The following is a 16,924-nucleotide window of genomic DNA, read 5'->3' on the forward strand; positions in this document are numbered from 1 at the left end:
TTGTCACGCTATTAAAAGCTGTGTTCATTCAATTGGAATTACAACTATAGTTATTTCTTTACTTTATTTTTTCTTTTCTTTTTATAATTTATCATTTCTGGAGGTCACCAAAAATGTATTAATAATTAAACATTAAATAAAACTTTTGAAGGGTAGGCACAGAAATTGAGAAGGATTCTAATATTGTGTTTTACTGTTTTACAGGTGGTGAGAAATCTTGTGTTCATAGCCAAAGTATTAATCAGAATCCAAGGAGATCAGCCAACAAGTACAGACTCTCTTGATTTTAGAACTGCCTCACATAGCAGCAGTGAAGCTGCAACCAATAATGGATCTGAGAACGACAACTCTGGTGATGTCACAAACGAAATTGATGATGTCACGGACAAAACTGATGAAGTCAGTCATAGAACTAATGATAATCCCAAGGGTATAAGAACAGTTGACCTGCTGTGGCTGATGAAAAGAATGTGCATCATCGCATCACGGGAGGCAGCAAAGTCGTCTGGTCCGACGCTGAAAAGAACTTGTGTTGTCAAGTGGCTTGCAGCTGTGGCTGTGGAACTGGGAGCGGATAGAGTCGGACCGTATATGTTGATAATGATGAGACCTATTAGTAGAGAAGCTAATGATAAGATGACACAAGCAGGTAAGTGTAATTTGATATCTTGCAATTGTATTATTTTTAGAGGTTAGTGCAAGAAGGCCATATCTGCAATAGCTGCTGTGTAGACATTTAAGAATTTTCACATTCTAATTTTCACATGACAAAGAATGACAGGAAGAAGATAGATGCATTTGAGATGTGGTGCTATAGGAGTCTGTTGGGAGTATCTTGGAAAGACAAGAAGACAAATATCTGGGTCCTGAATAAGATTGGCACAGATTTAAACATCAGAAAGTCCATCATTGAGAGGAAATTGCGCTACTTTGGCCACATTGTAAGAAAGGATGGTGGAGTTGAGAAGCAGATTCTTCAGGGAGCTGTGGAAGGCCATCGTGGAAGGGGACGGCCATCATCATCTTGGGCGGAGGATGTGAAGAACGTTTCATCACACGGAATGTATGGTGCAACACGTTTGGCTTTTGATAGAAGTAGATGGCGTACTCTTGTGAAGACCACAGCAGCGCAATCCTGCGCCATCTGACCCAGAGAGAGATGTTGTACACATCTAAGAATATGACACACAGCAGCTATTGCAGATATGACCTTCTTGTGCTACTCAATCATTTCTTGTTTCAAAGTGTCCTTCATAGACTTATCCACCTGTCAGACAAACTGGAATGCATCAGGGCAATAAAACAATGAAGCTGTGGCTGTATAAACTCTGTAGACATGACAAGGCTCCCGCTAGCCTTCAAAAGCTCTGTGTCCTGTAAAACCTAGTTAGGAAATGTGCGTCCCGCAATATTTTTGTGCGTCCGTACGTATGTTGACGTGTTGGGCAACAGGCAATACAATTTTACAAGGCTTCTGGTTGTCTCGATTTGATGCAAATATTTGACTTATTTCCTTCCATTTTTCTGATGAGATTTTAAAGATTTATGTAAATGTTATTCTCAATAACAAATTATGTGAATGTATACTTGCTGACACTGTACGATAATTAAGAAATTTGTAATTTCGCTCTCGTGTTTTGAGCTTAATAAGCTTAAGTGATTCACATGTCGCCTTGCCGGAAGAATTTCCATTGACAGTCAGACTTGACCCCCAGAAGTTGTTCGCAAAATACGTAGTCTCCACAGCGGCCAGTTTGGTTCCGCTCCCTCCTCAAAATGTTTGCATGGAGGTAGCGTAACCAAACTGGCTGCGTAGAAGACTACAAAATAAGGTCAATAATGCTGATAACTGATTGGTCTGTTGCTAATTTAATATTAATATATGCACAATCGAGATGTGAAATATTATTTTTTAAGTTACAAAATAGGATCATTGCAAACACCAATTTGGTAAGCTTATAATCACTCATTTTTGGGCTGAATCAACTTGCATCCGGCTGGACGCAACAGGTTGATGAAATTTGTTGAACATTGCGTCCAGCAATACAATTTTGCGTCTGGACGCACAAATTTGCATTCAGCGGGAGCCTTGAGACATGACCATTTTGGTGCAGAGTGTTCCACTGTTGAGATTTGGCTAGACTTTTGAATAACATCAACCACACAAAGACTTAGGATAAGGGGTAGGGTTTATGGTTAGGGTGAGAATTAGGTTGATAATTGTAATCACAAACCTAGGCATAATGGGTATGATTTGAAATCTCTTACACCAGCTGGCAGAGAAGAACAACACTCTCTTGCCCATGGTGCGCAATATGCGCATACAATGAGTATACACAGACATGAGGTCCCAATTGGCTAATTTAATCGTCCCACTATCATAATAACAGACGTGGTAATGCGATTTGCCGATTATGCATCAAAGCAGGTGAACGCTTCATTCAGCACTTATGAACGCAAAGGCCAAGAGAACACAAGCCTGCCTTTATCATCATTAAAAGGGTGCGCATGTCAATCAGTGCAAGAGGGCGCTGTTCTTCTCTGCTGTAAAAGAGATTTTGATGTTAAGATTAGCATGGTGCTATTCCATTTGAAATCTGCCATACCCCCTGTGAAAAGATTTACGAAAAGCCTTCCACTGAGGGTATGCTTTTTCAAATGGGAATAGAGGCCGTCAGCCTTTTCCGCGAGATCCGCCATCTTGTGGGTACTGCCGTTTTGCATGGCATGCGTTAGATATTACGCCCGATTACGCGGAAGTCGCAGGCGTGACGCACCTCTTCAGTCAAGCGCCAACGCAGGGATCTTAGCAACAAGGCACTGCACTCCACAAGATGGCGGCGTTGACGTCACAATGACTACCTCTATTGGCTTGGGTTAATCAGTCTGAAACCCACACTCCTCCTGTATATGGCTTTACCTGTATTGTCCACAACTGGAGTGAGTATTTCAAATGGAAGTCGCCCAAATTCATATTCTATTTGAAACCCATACTCTGTGGAAGACTTAAGATAAATTTTCCAGAGGAGTGTGGATTTCAAATGAAAGAGCCCAATAGGATTAAGATTTGGGGGTGGGGTGGCAATCACTAATCTAAGTTGCTCTGAAATGCTATGAAAGTTGTATTGCCATAAACTATGTCTTCACTTCCCTATCATGATTAACCTTACAGATAATGAACTCAGGGTGTTGTGTGAAGAAGTACTAGAGCTGCTGAAAGGCATGGTTGGTTTGCAAGTATTTTCACAGGCCTATACAAGTCTACAGAGACAAACAGCTGAGACGAAATACAGCAGGAAACGCAAGAAGGCTATGGAGGTATATTTACTTGTATATGTGTGGTTGTATGTGTGTACAGTTTGATCAGCTCGTAATCGGCATGCCTTATAATATTGCAGATTAATATCAGTAAATTTTATTTGGAGAATAAGCCCAATCGCCATTCTAACTTCCGGTTTTTGAGAGCAGTTTTGGGACACTTTGAGCTCTGACATATCGCAAAATTGACGTAATTATTATTCATTTTCTTATTATTGTCGTAATGTTGATCATTAAAAATACTAAATAATTAATTTATAAAATACTAATATTTTTTATATTTGTTTTAATTATTGTAAAACATTTTAGATTATATTTTGTATGTAGAAAAATCCAATATTTCTGAATTTTCTGAAAGGTCAAAGGACAAAGTGTCCCAAAACTGCAAAAACCGTACTACAATGCATTGCAAACTTCCAATGCCGTTTTGGCTTATTATCTTGTGACATCGCGCCAGAAGTATTACAAATTATTAATTGAAGTCCTGTACTGTACTTTGTCTACTTTCAATAACAGACAGAATATAGACCAGGCAGATCAACTATATATCACTCTTAACATAGAACTCGATTTTTCGGCGTAGTGGTAAAAGCCTAATAATTACCTCCGATTACGAGCTGATCAAAGTATATATCTTTGTGATCCTCCACAAGTGTGCTTTAACCTTGTAAAAGCACCATAATTTTTTCTGCCATTTTCTGCGATTCCTTTTCAACAATGAAGGCACCAGATGAATCAACCTTCCTTTTACGTGCTACTAACCAATCAATTATTAGGTCATTTTAAGGTTGTCTGAGGTCAAATAAGTAAAAGCTGTATTTTCACTATTTTGCAAGGGTATTTGGAGGTCATCTGAGTCAAATAGCCAGAGGAACATGTGTATTTTTGCTTATCGAATTCATCAATTCTTGGAATAGTTAGGAAAACAATTTTGTACAAATATTTCTGAATGCGACTTGTGGACAAAACACAGGTTGATTGTGTGCTTCTCTGCAAACTTGTTTTTGCAAGTGTAATCCTAATCGTACTATTAAAGGGATGGGGGTGTACCAACCCAAGCCCTAATTTTAATCCCTGCCAATGCACTGAAACACTCTAGTTGCGCTTTGTGTAATGCATGACTGGAGCACACTTATGTGTATTTACACGACTGTGAGTTGGAACTTTATTGATGTGTGCAATAACAAACACCAAATAATTTTGGTCTATTATAAGCCAAACAAACTTTAGTGACTTGGGTAAGGTGGACAACTGGACATTCAAACTTCAATGGTTATAGGGCAATCATCAACCTTGAGGGTGGGGGGCGGAAAAAACACCCACAAATTTATATAACTTTAATATTACATTATAAACAACATACAATTGCCTTGGCATAGAAGTTGTTTTTCTTTTTCACTTTTTTTAATCACCTGTACTTGGGGGCTGGTGGGGGAAAGAAAGCATAATAAAACATTCAGGCAAAAATACAACTTGAACCAAAGATGAAGACTCCAATGGGCTATTGCATTTCAAATCCACACTACCCCTGTGGAAGATTTTGGAACTATACTCCACGAGGGGTGTATGAATTTCAAATGGAATGAACACATTGAAAGCTCCATTTGAAACTCACCCTCCCTCTGTGGAAGATTTTGGTTGAATCTTTTTTCATATGGTGTATGAAATTTAAATGGAGCTGCCTAATGTGTTCATTCCATTTGATATTCATACTCCCCCTGTGGAAGATATTTCCAAAATCTTCCACAGGGGGAGGGTGGATTTTAAATTGAACAGCCCAATTCAAAGTCTCAATTATAAAAACCAGACACAGAGCAGTTCAAAGACCCACTAAAGGAAGACTTTGATACAGAGTCCTGACCCGATCCAAATTATATCTTGGCCTTTACATCTAGATTAACCACCAGCCCCCTTCATCAGATACAATGATTCAAATCAAAATTCAAAGTGATGATATAAAAGAACAAACCCACCCCCACACACCCCACCCAACTTGGCATAGACGTTTATTTATTTACATGTTCACTTCAGTACTTCAGTCAAGATATTTTTCATGTGCTTCACTCTCAGCAGTCCTGATAACAATTCAGCTATTCCAGTTGAATTCCATCCCCATATGGAAGACTTGACCTTAATCTCTTACACAGGGAGTGTGAATTTCAAATGGAGTCACCCATTCAGGTAGTGCCATTTGAATTTCTATACTCCTGTGTGGAAGATTAAGGTCATGTATTTCTTAAGGGAATGGATATCAGTGCTTGCACAGTATTTTTTTGGGACCTGAGAGCAACCAAATTGCATTCTGAATACGAGGAATGTCCTGATGATATCAAATAATTTTGATTTTTTGAAATTCACTATATAATATTTTTTTATATTTTGACATAAAATTTGTATTTTATCACGAATTTCAAAAAATCTAAATTATTTGATATTAATTTGAAGCACATTCGTTGTATTCAGAATGCAATTTGATGTGTCTGATTTGCTCTCAGGTACCACAAAAATACTGTGCAAACGTTGCTATCCGATCCCTTAAGGGGTTGCTTTCTTAAAAAAATGACCATATTTTACAAAAGCGCAAAGTTTTGCAACCTGCTGTCTATTATATAAGTATATAATACGTAATATGACGTGATTTTTCCTAAGATCATGAATAAAATGAAATGAAAATGAAGATTTTGTGAAAGTGTTCATAAACTATATAGTCAATATTTAACTACACTTATCATTTCATATATCATATGTGTATATATATTTGATCGTAGAAATTTAAGAAGTGTCAGTGCTGAAACCATTTTGTTTTTTAGTTTTTCAAACCAGTGAAACCAGAGCAACTTTTTGACAGTTTCATGAACAAATAAATTCACATGCTTTTCTTAGCTCAAAAGTTGAATGGCCAGAGGTTGGTGATAAGATGTCCGAGATAAAATGAAGTCAATTATCAATTTGTATTGTGATAACGCATACAGATACAGAAATCACATTAGGAGTACCATTACTCCACATCGAACAGACTACGATCATTCCAGTCCCATTTATCTTTACATGTAGTGAGCCCCCATATGGGTCATAGGCAATTGTATATGTACCATCGTTTTTGTCCTCTACCTCCGGTGAATATCCATATGATTGTGCAGCCTCTACCTTGGCATTCCCAGATCTCATCTGAAAGCCATAACCATCTACAGTTTGTACTATGGCTTTCTTTGCGCCAAATTCACCCAGCACTCCTAACTCAATAGTACATTGATTTGGGTCAACCTCTGTAAAGCTATATTTCTTGAATGGACTTCCTGGCATTTCAACCCCGTTTATCTTAACAAGCAAAAGTGATGATGATTTATAGTCAAGTGTATAGGTGCCATCATTGTTGTCCTGTACGTTCAGTGAGTATCCTTCTTGTGTAGCTTCTACCTTAGCATTGCTTATCGTCATCTTATTGCCATTGACATCCACAGTACGAACTATGGCTTTCTCCCAGCCATGTCGACCCGACGGTAATCTTAGTTTAATGGTACATCGCTGTGGGTTAACCTCTGGCAGAGCATGTGTATTGAATGGACTTCCTGTCATTTTAGTCCCGTTTATCTTCACATGTATATACATTTTTGAGGCTCCATATGAGTCGTAGTCAATTGTATATGTGCCGTCGTTGTTGTCCTGTACACCTAGTGCGAATCCACCTTGTGTAGCTTCTACCTTGGCATTGCCAATGGTCATCCTCTGACCAAAGACATCGACAGTTTGAACTAGGGCTTTATTCATCTGGCTATGTCGACCTGGTAATCCTAGTTCAATGATGCATCGCTGTGGGTCAACCTCTAGCAGGGTTTTAAATGGACTTCCTTTCATTTCAGTCCCATTTATCTTCACATGTAGTGATGACGAGTCCCCATATGATTCATAGTCAATTGTATATGTGCCATTTTTATTGTCTTGTACAAGTAGTGAGTTTTCACCTTGTGTAGCTTCTACCTTGGCATTGCCATTGGTCATCTTATGGCCAGTGACGTCTACAGTTTGAACAAGGGCTTGCCAATTGTTAAAAAATCCACCTGACTGTCTGAGCTGAATGGTACATTGCTGTGGATCAACCGGTGGTTTCCTTGCAGGTAATGCTGATGTAGGTTTGTCTCTGGCTGGAAGTGATTGTCTTCGATTTTGATTCTTGCGCTGGCTATTTCCTAACTGATGAGGAGGATGCGTCCATCCAATATCACACAAATCCTGCAGTGATTCTTGGATCTGTGCCATGGCTGAATGATGCTTCTCACTGAAATCAAAGTCAGTCTTATCAGATGCAGTGTCGGGTGGTCCGACTGTTATTTGCAATTCATTTAGTCTTTCCATGATTAGCTTTTGTGAGGTCAGGAGCTGCATGGGATGGCTCATATCACATGATTGATTAGCAAACTCGCAGGCAGTGGTCATTTGCGCAGCGAGAGAGTCTATGGATTCAGTGCTCGCATTCATATTGTTCATCTCTGTGTCGTACATTTTTTTCAAGTGTGTATGAGCTCTGTTGTAATTAGCATCAATTTGGTTATGTAATTTCCGAGTTGCTTCTTGCATTTCTTTTTCTTTCTTTTTGAAATTTGTGGTCAAAGTTTGCTGCAGTTCATCTGTTGCCAGTCGTTTGCGTGATAATTCCTGGTTTCTCTCGTTTACCCTCTCCGAGGAGAGCTGCATATCGGCAACTATCTGGGCAATGGCTGCTGGTAGATCTATGAAGTCATGACCCCGATGGTCAAGATGGCCACATGTTGAACAAATTGGAACTTTGCAGTCAGCGTCTCTACAATACATAGTCATGTTGCTTGAGTGTTTTGTACAATGCTGCTGCTTTTGCATCATGGGATACCATTTCTTGGCTTGTAGATCTTCAAAAGTCACGAGCTGATGCTTTTGCATGGAGCGCATTTTCTGATGACTATCGGTACAGTCCTGGCACTGAGAAGAGTCGCAGTCATGGCAAAATCTCACAGCTGGATTACCCCTATCACAATTTCCACAAATCACTGCCAGATTCAAGAAATTTTGGTACTCTCTGAAGTTATCCACAACTACGTTATTAGACAGACTGTCAACAGTTCCCCCTGGTAAGGTGATCAGTTTGCCACATTTTGGACAGTCAAACCGTGAACTCTCACCAGCAATGTTTTGTAAACACGATTTGCAGTTTGTATGAAGACAGGGCAAGCATTTAGCTTGATGTTCATCATTATCAAATGGCTCCGCACAAATAGAACAAGTTAAGGACTTGTCCTTGATTTCTTCTTTCATTTGGGTTGGTAATAATGCAGCAGCCATAGTGTTACTTGACATATTGACAAAGAAACCGAAGTATAAACAAGTACGTGGCAAGAGCTTATAACGAAATGACCTGATTTTAAGAATGTACTCACTGAATGGTACAAATTGATAAGAATTGTAACACTTTGGACTTTGAGTGCTGTAGTCGCGTACACCTCGTACCAGCTAGGATCTCTCTGATTGCCAAAGGGCTAGGACACCATTCTTGAACCCATATCTGCTTGTACCAGTATATTTATGGAATGACCTTTGAATGCATTTGGTACAATAACTCATACTCAAATTAACAAGGACCATTTTCAAGTTTTGAGTTATCGAATAGAGATTATAGAACTTTGCCATTTGATTGAGACCATTTTTGATCATTATTATCCCTAACCATGCCAAATCTAACAAAATCAAACAATGCATCCCTGTGATGGGATGACGTGATCACCCTAAGTCATATATATGCACGGTTTCGTAGGCTGGGTCGGCAAAAACATGCATTATTGGCACGCGAGGGGTCCTGGAGACAAAAAAAGCGCAGTGAAAAAAAACCAGGGATACCAAGCAACTTCTTTGTTCATCTCCTCTCCTTTTTCGTTCATTCTTTCCTTTCCGACAGCCAAAAACCACTTGGCAAAATATCAACCATAAATATTGTCAATAACATTGCTTTAGAGAATAAAGGTGGTTTTTAGCTGACTTACCTGGTAACATATTACAAGGAATATATACAATACCATTATTTTTTTAGTATAACAAGAATAGACCAAAAATAATGGTATTGTGTGTTATAAGAAGGAAAGAAGCACAGTGATTTATAGTGCGTTACACAAAAGCATAAACACACAAGCCTCAACACTATAATTCTCAACAGCTGCTAAAAATAAATTAAAGATTTTCTCAGGGAGCTACCTGGACTTTGAATAACTCGCAGTAGTGTCTTGTGGTTTAGGTATTTGTATAAGTTTTTAAATGCATTTTGGGCACTACATTTTCCAGCAAGGTTCTTCAGCGGTCTGCCAATTTGGTACTGGTTATAGCATAAACATAGAAGTAGGGTTCTGATTGGCTAATTGAATCACCTCATCATCACATCGTGACCTCGCATCTTTTTACGCGATAATCAGGAAGAGTAGTGGGACCTTGCCCAATGCTATAGTTTAACATTTTGAGCTTTTATTCAGAATTTTAACCTTTAAATAGCTGTCATAGTAAGAACTATTTGGTGCCAGCTAAATTACAAAAATGCTGAAGTTCCTAACAATTATATTCATGAGTTAATGAAATTCAATATTTTTGGTAAATGACAAATTTTCTTCAGTAGGAAAGTGGGAATAAATGTGCCCCTCTCCCCTGTATATTAAATATTGCATAGCTCTGTATTATTTACAGGCAAAATCAAATCATACTACAAATACACCTGCTGGGGTTGTATGTACATTGTATGTTATCAATCACAAGTTACTAAGAGTGTTGATAAAATGCTCAAAATATTACGATAATTTTTGAAGTGTTTGTACAGATATCATATATCTGATGGCTTATCATGTTGTTCCACTTTGGCCATAGTAACCTTAACATTGAAATGAAAGAGTTTGTTGTCACTGCACCAATATTAGGCAACCTGAATTTTATCGCAAATTTGTTCGAACACTTTAAAAGCCTTATTGGAAATGGTCCCCCTTCTGCCCCCGTACAATGTTGGCATGCCTAATATGCTCATCTTCACCATATCTTCTCCCAACATTGATTGGTGGGGAAAGGGGATGAAGATGAACATTGAGAGAACTCTATTATAATTCTTAGCTTTCAGTGACTCATATAGCATGCGCACTATACTAAGAAGAACATGGGAATTACAGTGGGTGTTCGAACACATTTTTTCCGGGATTGTAGCGTTGAAGGCACAATAAGTGATTTCTTGGAAGTAGAAAATTAAAATAATGTTCATCCATCTGTCTACACAAGTTGCTCCTATATGCCAAAATGTCCAGTCCAACAGTCCAATTTTGACAATACTCTGACCCAACTGGATTAGTCGGTCCCAGAGGTTGTTCTGAACAAGAAAAAAAGCAATAAATAAAATAAGAAAGGGGAAGGATATCTTGCTCTTAGTCGCCCATCTATATCCAAAATCAAATAGTTTTTTATGCATTTTAAAATTGCTTGTGCGCCAAACCTCCCAGTCTGTTTTTGAAAAGTAATGAAAGCCAACATTTTACTTGGTCATCAGGGGTGATCCGAGGCCACAATAGTTAAAATACTTCAATATTGTGCAGATCATCAGTGGACAAATAAGTTTGACAGTGACTGTATAAACAAGAATTGCTGGTTTAATATTTCCCTATGGCTACGTACCACTCAAAGAGCAGGGGGTTTGCGGATACAAACGGCTGTATATTTCAAGTATTTGGACCACATTCCATATCAGGTGTAGACACACTCAAAAAATGAGGTTCCATAAATGGAGTCGCCCATTCAGGCAATCCATTTGAAATTTACACTCTGTGTTGTGTCTTTCAAGTGGAATAGCCCAATCCCGCATAGTGTACACATGTGCGTACAAAGGCGGTTTGTTGGCACGCTTGCGTCAAAGAACATTGATGTCACTACCAAACTCAAGGTTAAAGCAAAGTATAGTCACTATATGAACAAGGCTTTCATCTTTGACAGGCATTAACTTTTTGTGCATATTTGTGAAACTTCTTTGCAGGCTGTGGTTGACCCAGACAAAGCAGCTAAGAGGAAAATCAAGAAGCAACAGGCCAAGAAGGAGTCCCGGAAGAGGAAGATCCAAGCTATGCGACCGACCTACCAGATCAATAAGAAGAGACCAAAGCACAAGAGATGAAAAGCTCTGTATGTTATGTTGACATGACTAATCCCACTTGTTATGTTATGTTGATACTAACCACATACTTTGGGAGAAAGTACTTAAACTTACACATATATAATTTGGTTAATTGTTAAGATGCAAGTCGACTTACATGTGTGAGCATGTTATCTTAAATTACATGAAATGGCAAAAGGAAATGAGGTTTCAGCATCTCACCTTTGTAGAGGGAACATAACTGATATTGAATGGACACACAGCCAGATAAGAGTTTTTGATTATAACATAACTGTATGTTTAAAAGCAAATATATGCAAGTTAAATGAAATGATTGAGAGTGTTTTTACAAAACCTGTTCAGTCCACCACCACTATTTTCCTCATGTACTGATTTTGATCATACTTAAACAACCAATATGTTCCCAAGAGGTGATGCAAATGAGTAGTTTAAAAAGTTAATCCTAGTCACGAGTGTAATATCCCCAGACAGAGAAATAAAGCAAATAGAAATAAACCAAACATTTTGATGATCCATCTGAATGGACCAATCCGTATAATGACTAAACACATCCCCATGGTAACAATATGACTAGGAATCAACTATTTTAGAATTTGGATACAAAAGAGATTTTGCTTCTCTATTCAGTCAGAAAACTTTATTCCGCAATTTTATGACAAAATATTTGACAACTTCGTCTGGTTACCTTATATTCATGATATGACATCATTAATTTAAATATTCCTGATATGATATCAGAAATTTGAATATTCATGAGATCATTGGATACCTAATGACCCAATAAAGTAAAGAAATAATGTGCTATTGCTGGTGGTGACCTAGGCAAGTTTTGGAAAAACATTCTTCAATATTAGGGTCTGTATTGATGAGACCACCATGATGAGACTGTGCAGAAGTAAGAAACATCATCCAGTGTAAAGCCAACACTGCTGGAGAAAGGATCCATGAATGAGTTCCTACATTTTGACTGTTAGTGAGCGAATTTCTCTGTTTGTGAGAAAATGTTATGATTATCACCAAGTATTATCTGTGGAAATATCATATTATATGTTTCACATATGATGGGGTGACTGTTGAGGTGCTTATGACTACAGTTTTCAACCACTTGCACCTTCTTATGCTTCTAATTTTGTGCAATGGGCTGTTCCGTTTGAAATCTGCCTTACCCCTATGGAAGATTTAAGACGAGCCTTCCACACAGGGAGTATGTTTTTCGGTTAGGGTTAATAATTTGAAACACATGCTCCCTCTGTATTTGGCTTTAGTTGTATCTTCCATAGTTGGAGTATTTCAATTGGAAGTTAACCATTTGCCTGTTCTATTTGAAACCCCTACTCCCTCTGTGAAAGACTAAGTAAATCTGCCACAGTGATATAAAACAATGGTTATTCGCAAATAGCCAAGTTCATTAAATGATTTTGGGATTTTATTGAAATCAACCACAATAGTGTCAAGAATAATAGATTATATATTTATGTTCAACATCCACAATTTATTATACTTTTAAGAAGAAAGTTCAAATTAAACTGTCATTGTACTATTTTAATTTCAAAAGCTTATGTTTTGTTTTTTTGTTTCATTTTGTCTTGTTTTGTTCTATTTTATTTTACGAATTTATGTGGGTTGGTTCGTGCATATGATTTTATATAATGTATACATGTATTTTGTAGGCTATGTACAAAGATTATGCGATTTCTTTCCAGCAGGTCTTGCATTTTTAGAAAAACAAATGTTTTTATTTTCCCTCGCTGGCTTAACAATAAGAAGCCAGCAAAGTTTTTGATTTGAGATAATCTATGCGTCAGCATTGCATAATTTAGTGATCAGATTTTGCATAGCAAAAGTGTGTTGCAAAATTCTAATTGTATAGCAGTTTCTCAAGTTTGAGTAGCAGATTTTATTCCCTCCCGATTTCTTAGTCTGAGCGTATTCTTACATGAATTTTTGCTTCTCAATAATCCCATCAATAAAGGGGCGGCTAAATTGCGCGAGTACTTGATACTCTGTTCGTAGTATTTACACAGTTGGCACGATATTTTTTCAAATTTCCCTTTGTTGTAATTGATGATAAGCCACTCGTTATTTGGGTCCACCTCCCTCCGCCACTTTCCCCCAGTTGCTTGCGCCATGTTGATTCAGTGCATAACTTTCTGATGCGTTGACTGGCCGAGGCAGTTGGATATGTTCCATTCGGTATTAGGTACATTTTTGTAATAAACATACTTGGCCCTGCACAACATTAATTGCGGTGTCATAATTTATGAGTAGGATAGGTTTACTTCTAGATTTACATATATCGTTTAGCTTTAGTTGTGTGTTTTTCCATACAAGAAAAAAAAAAGAAAGAAACACAAGTCCATGATTATAGAAAAAACCCACGCACACTGGAATCTGAATCCCCCCATACTAAATGGACTACTGTCTGTTCAATTAGCTTAGATTCTTGAATTTTTAAGATATTTGAAAAAATACAAAATTGTGGTCAAAGTCATCAAAGAAAAGTGTTAGCACAGCCGTAGACCTAACGTGATTTATACTTTTCAAATTCCAAAGTTCAATTGAAAACCCCATTTCTTTTCAATTTTGGTCTTTTCCCGCGATATTTTTATAACAAGCCGTAGAACGTCGGGTACCATAAACTTTTTTGAATCAATCCATTTAGAGCAATGGGGACGAATGTCATAATGCGCTGAGATAGTATTTATTCAACCATCAAAATAGCTACGGTATATTTGCCAGTATGCCTATTTGTTCATGCCCAGGGCATATTTGTTGGCTCTCGCAGTAGCGTGCATGATCAGACCTTTTTCCTCGAAAAAATAGGGTACCGGGTATCGTGATCATGCGTAAATATAAACAATGATTGTGGATGCTTACGATAGTTGTAATAGTTCTGTCACATCATTACGAATAAAATACACAAAACATGGTAAATAAGTAACACAAACTTAATTTTGTTGCATGCACATATCAATTTTTTTTTAACTTGCCATATCGTTATTTTCGTTCAAAGACGTACCATACACCATTGGAAAGCTAAAAATCCTCTTTCCTATCATATCAAAATCTTCTAGAAACACCCCTTCAGCAGCCTCTGTAAATTTATGAATGAACGGTCATCGCCTCGCCTTTCGATTGCCGAGTACAGCACAAACACACACAAGTGCAAAAATCGCTGTTGGCGAAGATAGAGGTTTCTTCATACTTTTTGACAAGTTCTTACTTTTGAAGTTGGCACCTCTGTTTCTCTCCTTTTTGGAGATTTCATCTTTTGAAGATTTTTGTGGCATTATCAAGCTCAAGAGGCAAGCATTCCTTTGTGATTTTATTTTCTGCCTTCTTTACTGTGTCTGTAAAACTTGTCTTTAAATTGCTTGAGTGACATAATCGGGAAAGCACTAACCATCCCAGTTCCACAATGGTGGAGGGTAAAAGTGTGCCGGTGGCTGGTAGCCCGATCAGCATTTCTTCTGTTGCTGGCGTTTCGCTGTTAGCGAAGATACAGCATTCCTTTGTGATTTTATTTTCTGCCTTCTTTACTGTGTCTAAAAATTGTCTTTAAATTGCTTGAGTGACATAATCGGAAGCACTAACCATCCCAGTTCCACAATGGTGGGGGGTAAAAGTGTGACGGTGGCTGGTAGCCCGATCAGCATTTCTTCTGTTGCTGGCGTTTCGCTGTTGGCGAAGATAGAGCATTCCTTTGTGATTTTATTTTCTGCCTTCTTTACTGTGTCTGTAAAAATTGTCTTTAAATTGCTTGAGTGACATAATCGGAAGCACTAACCATCCCAGTTCCACAATGGTGGGGGGTAAAAGTGTGACGGTGGTTGGTAGCCCGATCAGCATTGCTTCTGTTGCTGGCGTTTCGCTGTTGTCGAAGATAGAGCATTCCTTTGTGATTTTATTTTCTGCCTTCTTTACTGTGTCTGTAAAAATTGTCTTTAAATTGCTTGAGTGACATAATCGGAAGCACTAACCATCCCAGTTCCACAATGGTGGGGGGTAAAAGTGTGACGGTGGCTGGTAGCCCGATCAGCATTTCTTCTGTTGCTGGCGTTTCGCTGTTGGCGAAGATAGAGCATTCCTTTGTGATTTTATTTTCTGCCTTCTTTACTGTGTCTGTAAAATTGTCTTTAAATTGCTTGAGTGACATAATCGGAAGCACTAACCATCCCAGTTCCACAATGGTGGGGGGTAAAAGTGTGACGGTGGTTGGTAGCCCGATCAGCATTTCTTCTGTTGCTGGCGTTTCGCTGTTGGCGAAGATAGAGCATTCCTTTGTGATTTTATTTTCTGCCTTCTTTACTGTGGCGGTAGAGATTGTCTCTAGATTGCTGGCGTGACATAATCGGAAACAATAACCATCCCAGTTCCACAATGGTGGGGGTAAAAGTGTGACGGTGGTTGGTAGCCCGATCAGCATTTCTTCTGTTGCTGGCGTTTCGCTGTTGGCGAAGATAGAGCATTCCTTTGTGATTTTATTTTCTGCCTTCTTTACTGTGTCTGTAAAAATTGTCTTTAAATTGCTTGAGTGACATAATCGGAAGCACTAACCATCCCAGTTCCACAATGGTGTGGGGTAAAAGTGTGACGGTGGCTGGTAGCCCGATCAGCATTTCTTCTGTTGCTGGCGTTTCAGCTGTTGGCTAAGATAGAGCATTCCTTTGTGATTTTATTTTCTGCCTTCTTTACTGTGTCTGTAAAAATTGTCTTTAAATTGCTTGAGTGACATAATCGGAAGCACTAACCATCTCAGTTCCACAATGGTGGGGGGTAAAAGTGTGACGGTGGCTGGTAGCCCGATCAGCATTTCTTCTGTTGCTGGCATTTCGCTGTTGGCGAAGATAGAGCATTCCTTTGTGATTTTATTTTCTGCCTTCTTTACTGTGTCTGTAAGAATTGTCTTTAAATTGCTTGAGTGACATAATCGGAAGCACTAACCATCCCAGTTCCACAATGGGGGGGGGTAAAAGTGTGACGGTGGCTGGTAGTCCGATCAGCATTTCTTCTGTTGCTGGCGTTTGCTGTTGGCGAAGATACAGCATTCCTTTGTGATTTTATTTTCTGCCTTCTTTACTGTGTCTGTAAAAATTGTCTTTAAATTGCTTGAGTGACATAATCGGAAAGCACTAACCATCTCAGTTCCACAATGGTGGGGGGTAAAAGTGTGACGGTGGCTGGTAGCCCGATCAGCATTTCTTCTGTTGCTGGCGTTTCACTGTTGGCGAAGATAGAGCATTCCTTTGTGATTTTATTTTCTGCCTTCTTTATTTCGTCTGTAAAAATTGTCTTTAAATTGCTTGAGTGACATAATCGGAAAGCACTAACCATCTCAGTTCCACAATGGTGGGGGGTAAAAGTGTGACGGTGGCTGGTAGCCCGATCAGCATTTCTTCTGTTGCTGGCGTTTCGCTGTTGGCGAAGATAGAGCATTCCTTTGTGATTTTA

General features: G+C 38.6%; 1 protein-coding gene across 1 annotated transcript in view; it reads left to right on the forward strand.

Annotated features, from left to right (window-relative positions):
* LOC140166291 (small subunit processome component 20 homolog) overlaps positions 1–13,019 on the forward strand; it is a 55,306-nt gene extending 42,287 nt beyond the window's left edge. Inside the window, 3 exon segments of the mRNA XM_072189702.1 lie at positions 205–649; positions 3,173–3,318; positions 11,336–13,019. Of these exon segments, the coding sequence (XP_072045803.1) occupies positions 205–649; positions 3,173–3,318; positions 11,336–11,473 (729 nt within the window). The 3' untranslated portion in view covers positions 11,474–13,019.
* Positions 13,020–16,924: the final 3,905 nt, after the last annotated feature.

Source organism: Amphiura filiformis, chromosome 12 (assembly GCF_039555335.1).
Source record: "Amphiura filiformis chromosome 12, Afil_fr2py, whole genome shotgun sequence".
Taxonomy (NCBI): domain Eukaryota; kingdom Metazoa; phylum Echinodermata; class Ophiuroidea; order Amphilepidida; family Amphiuridae; genus Amphiura; species Amphiura filiformis.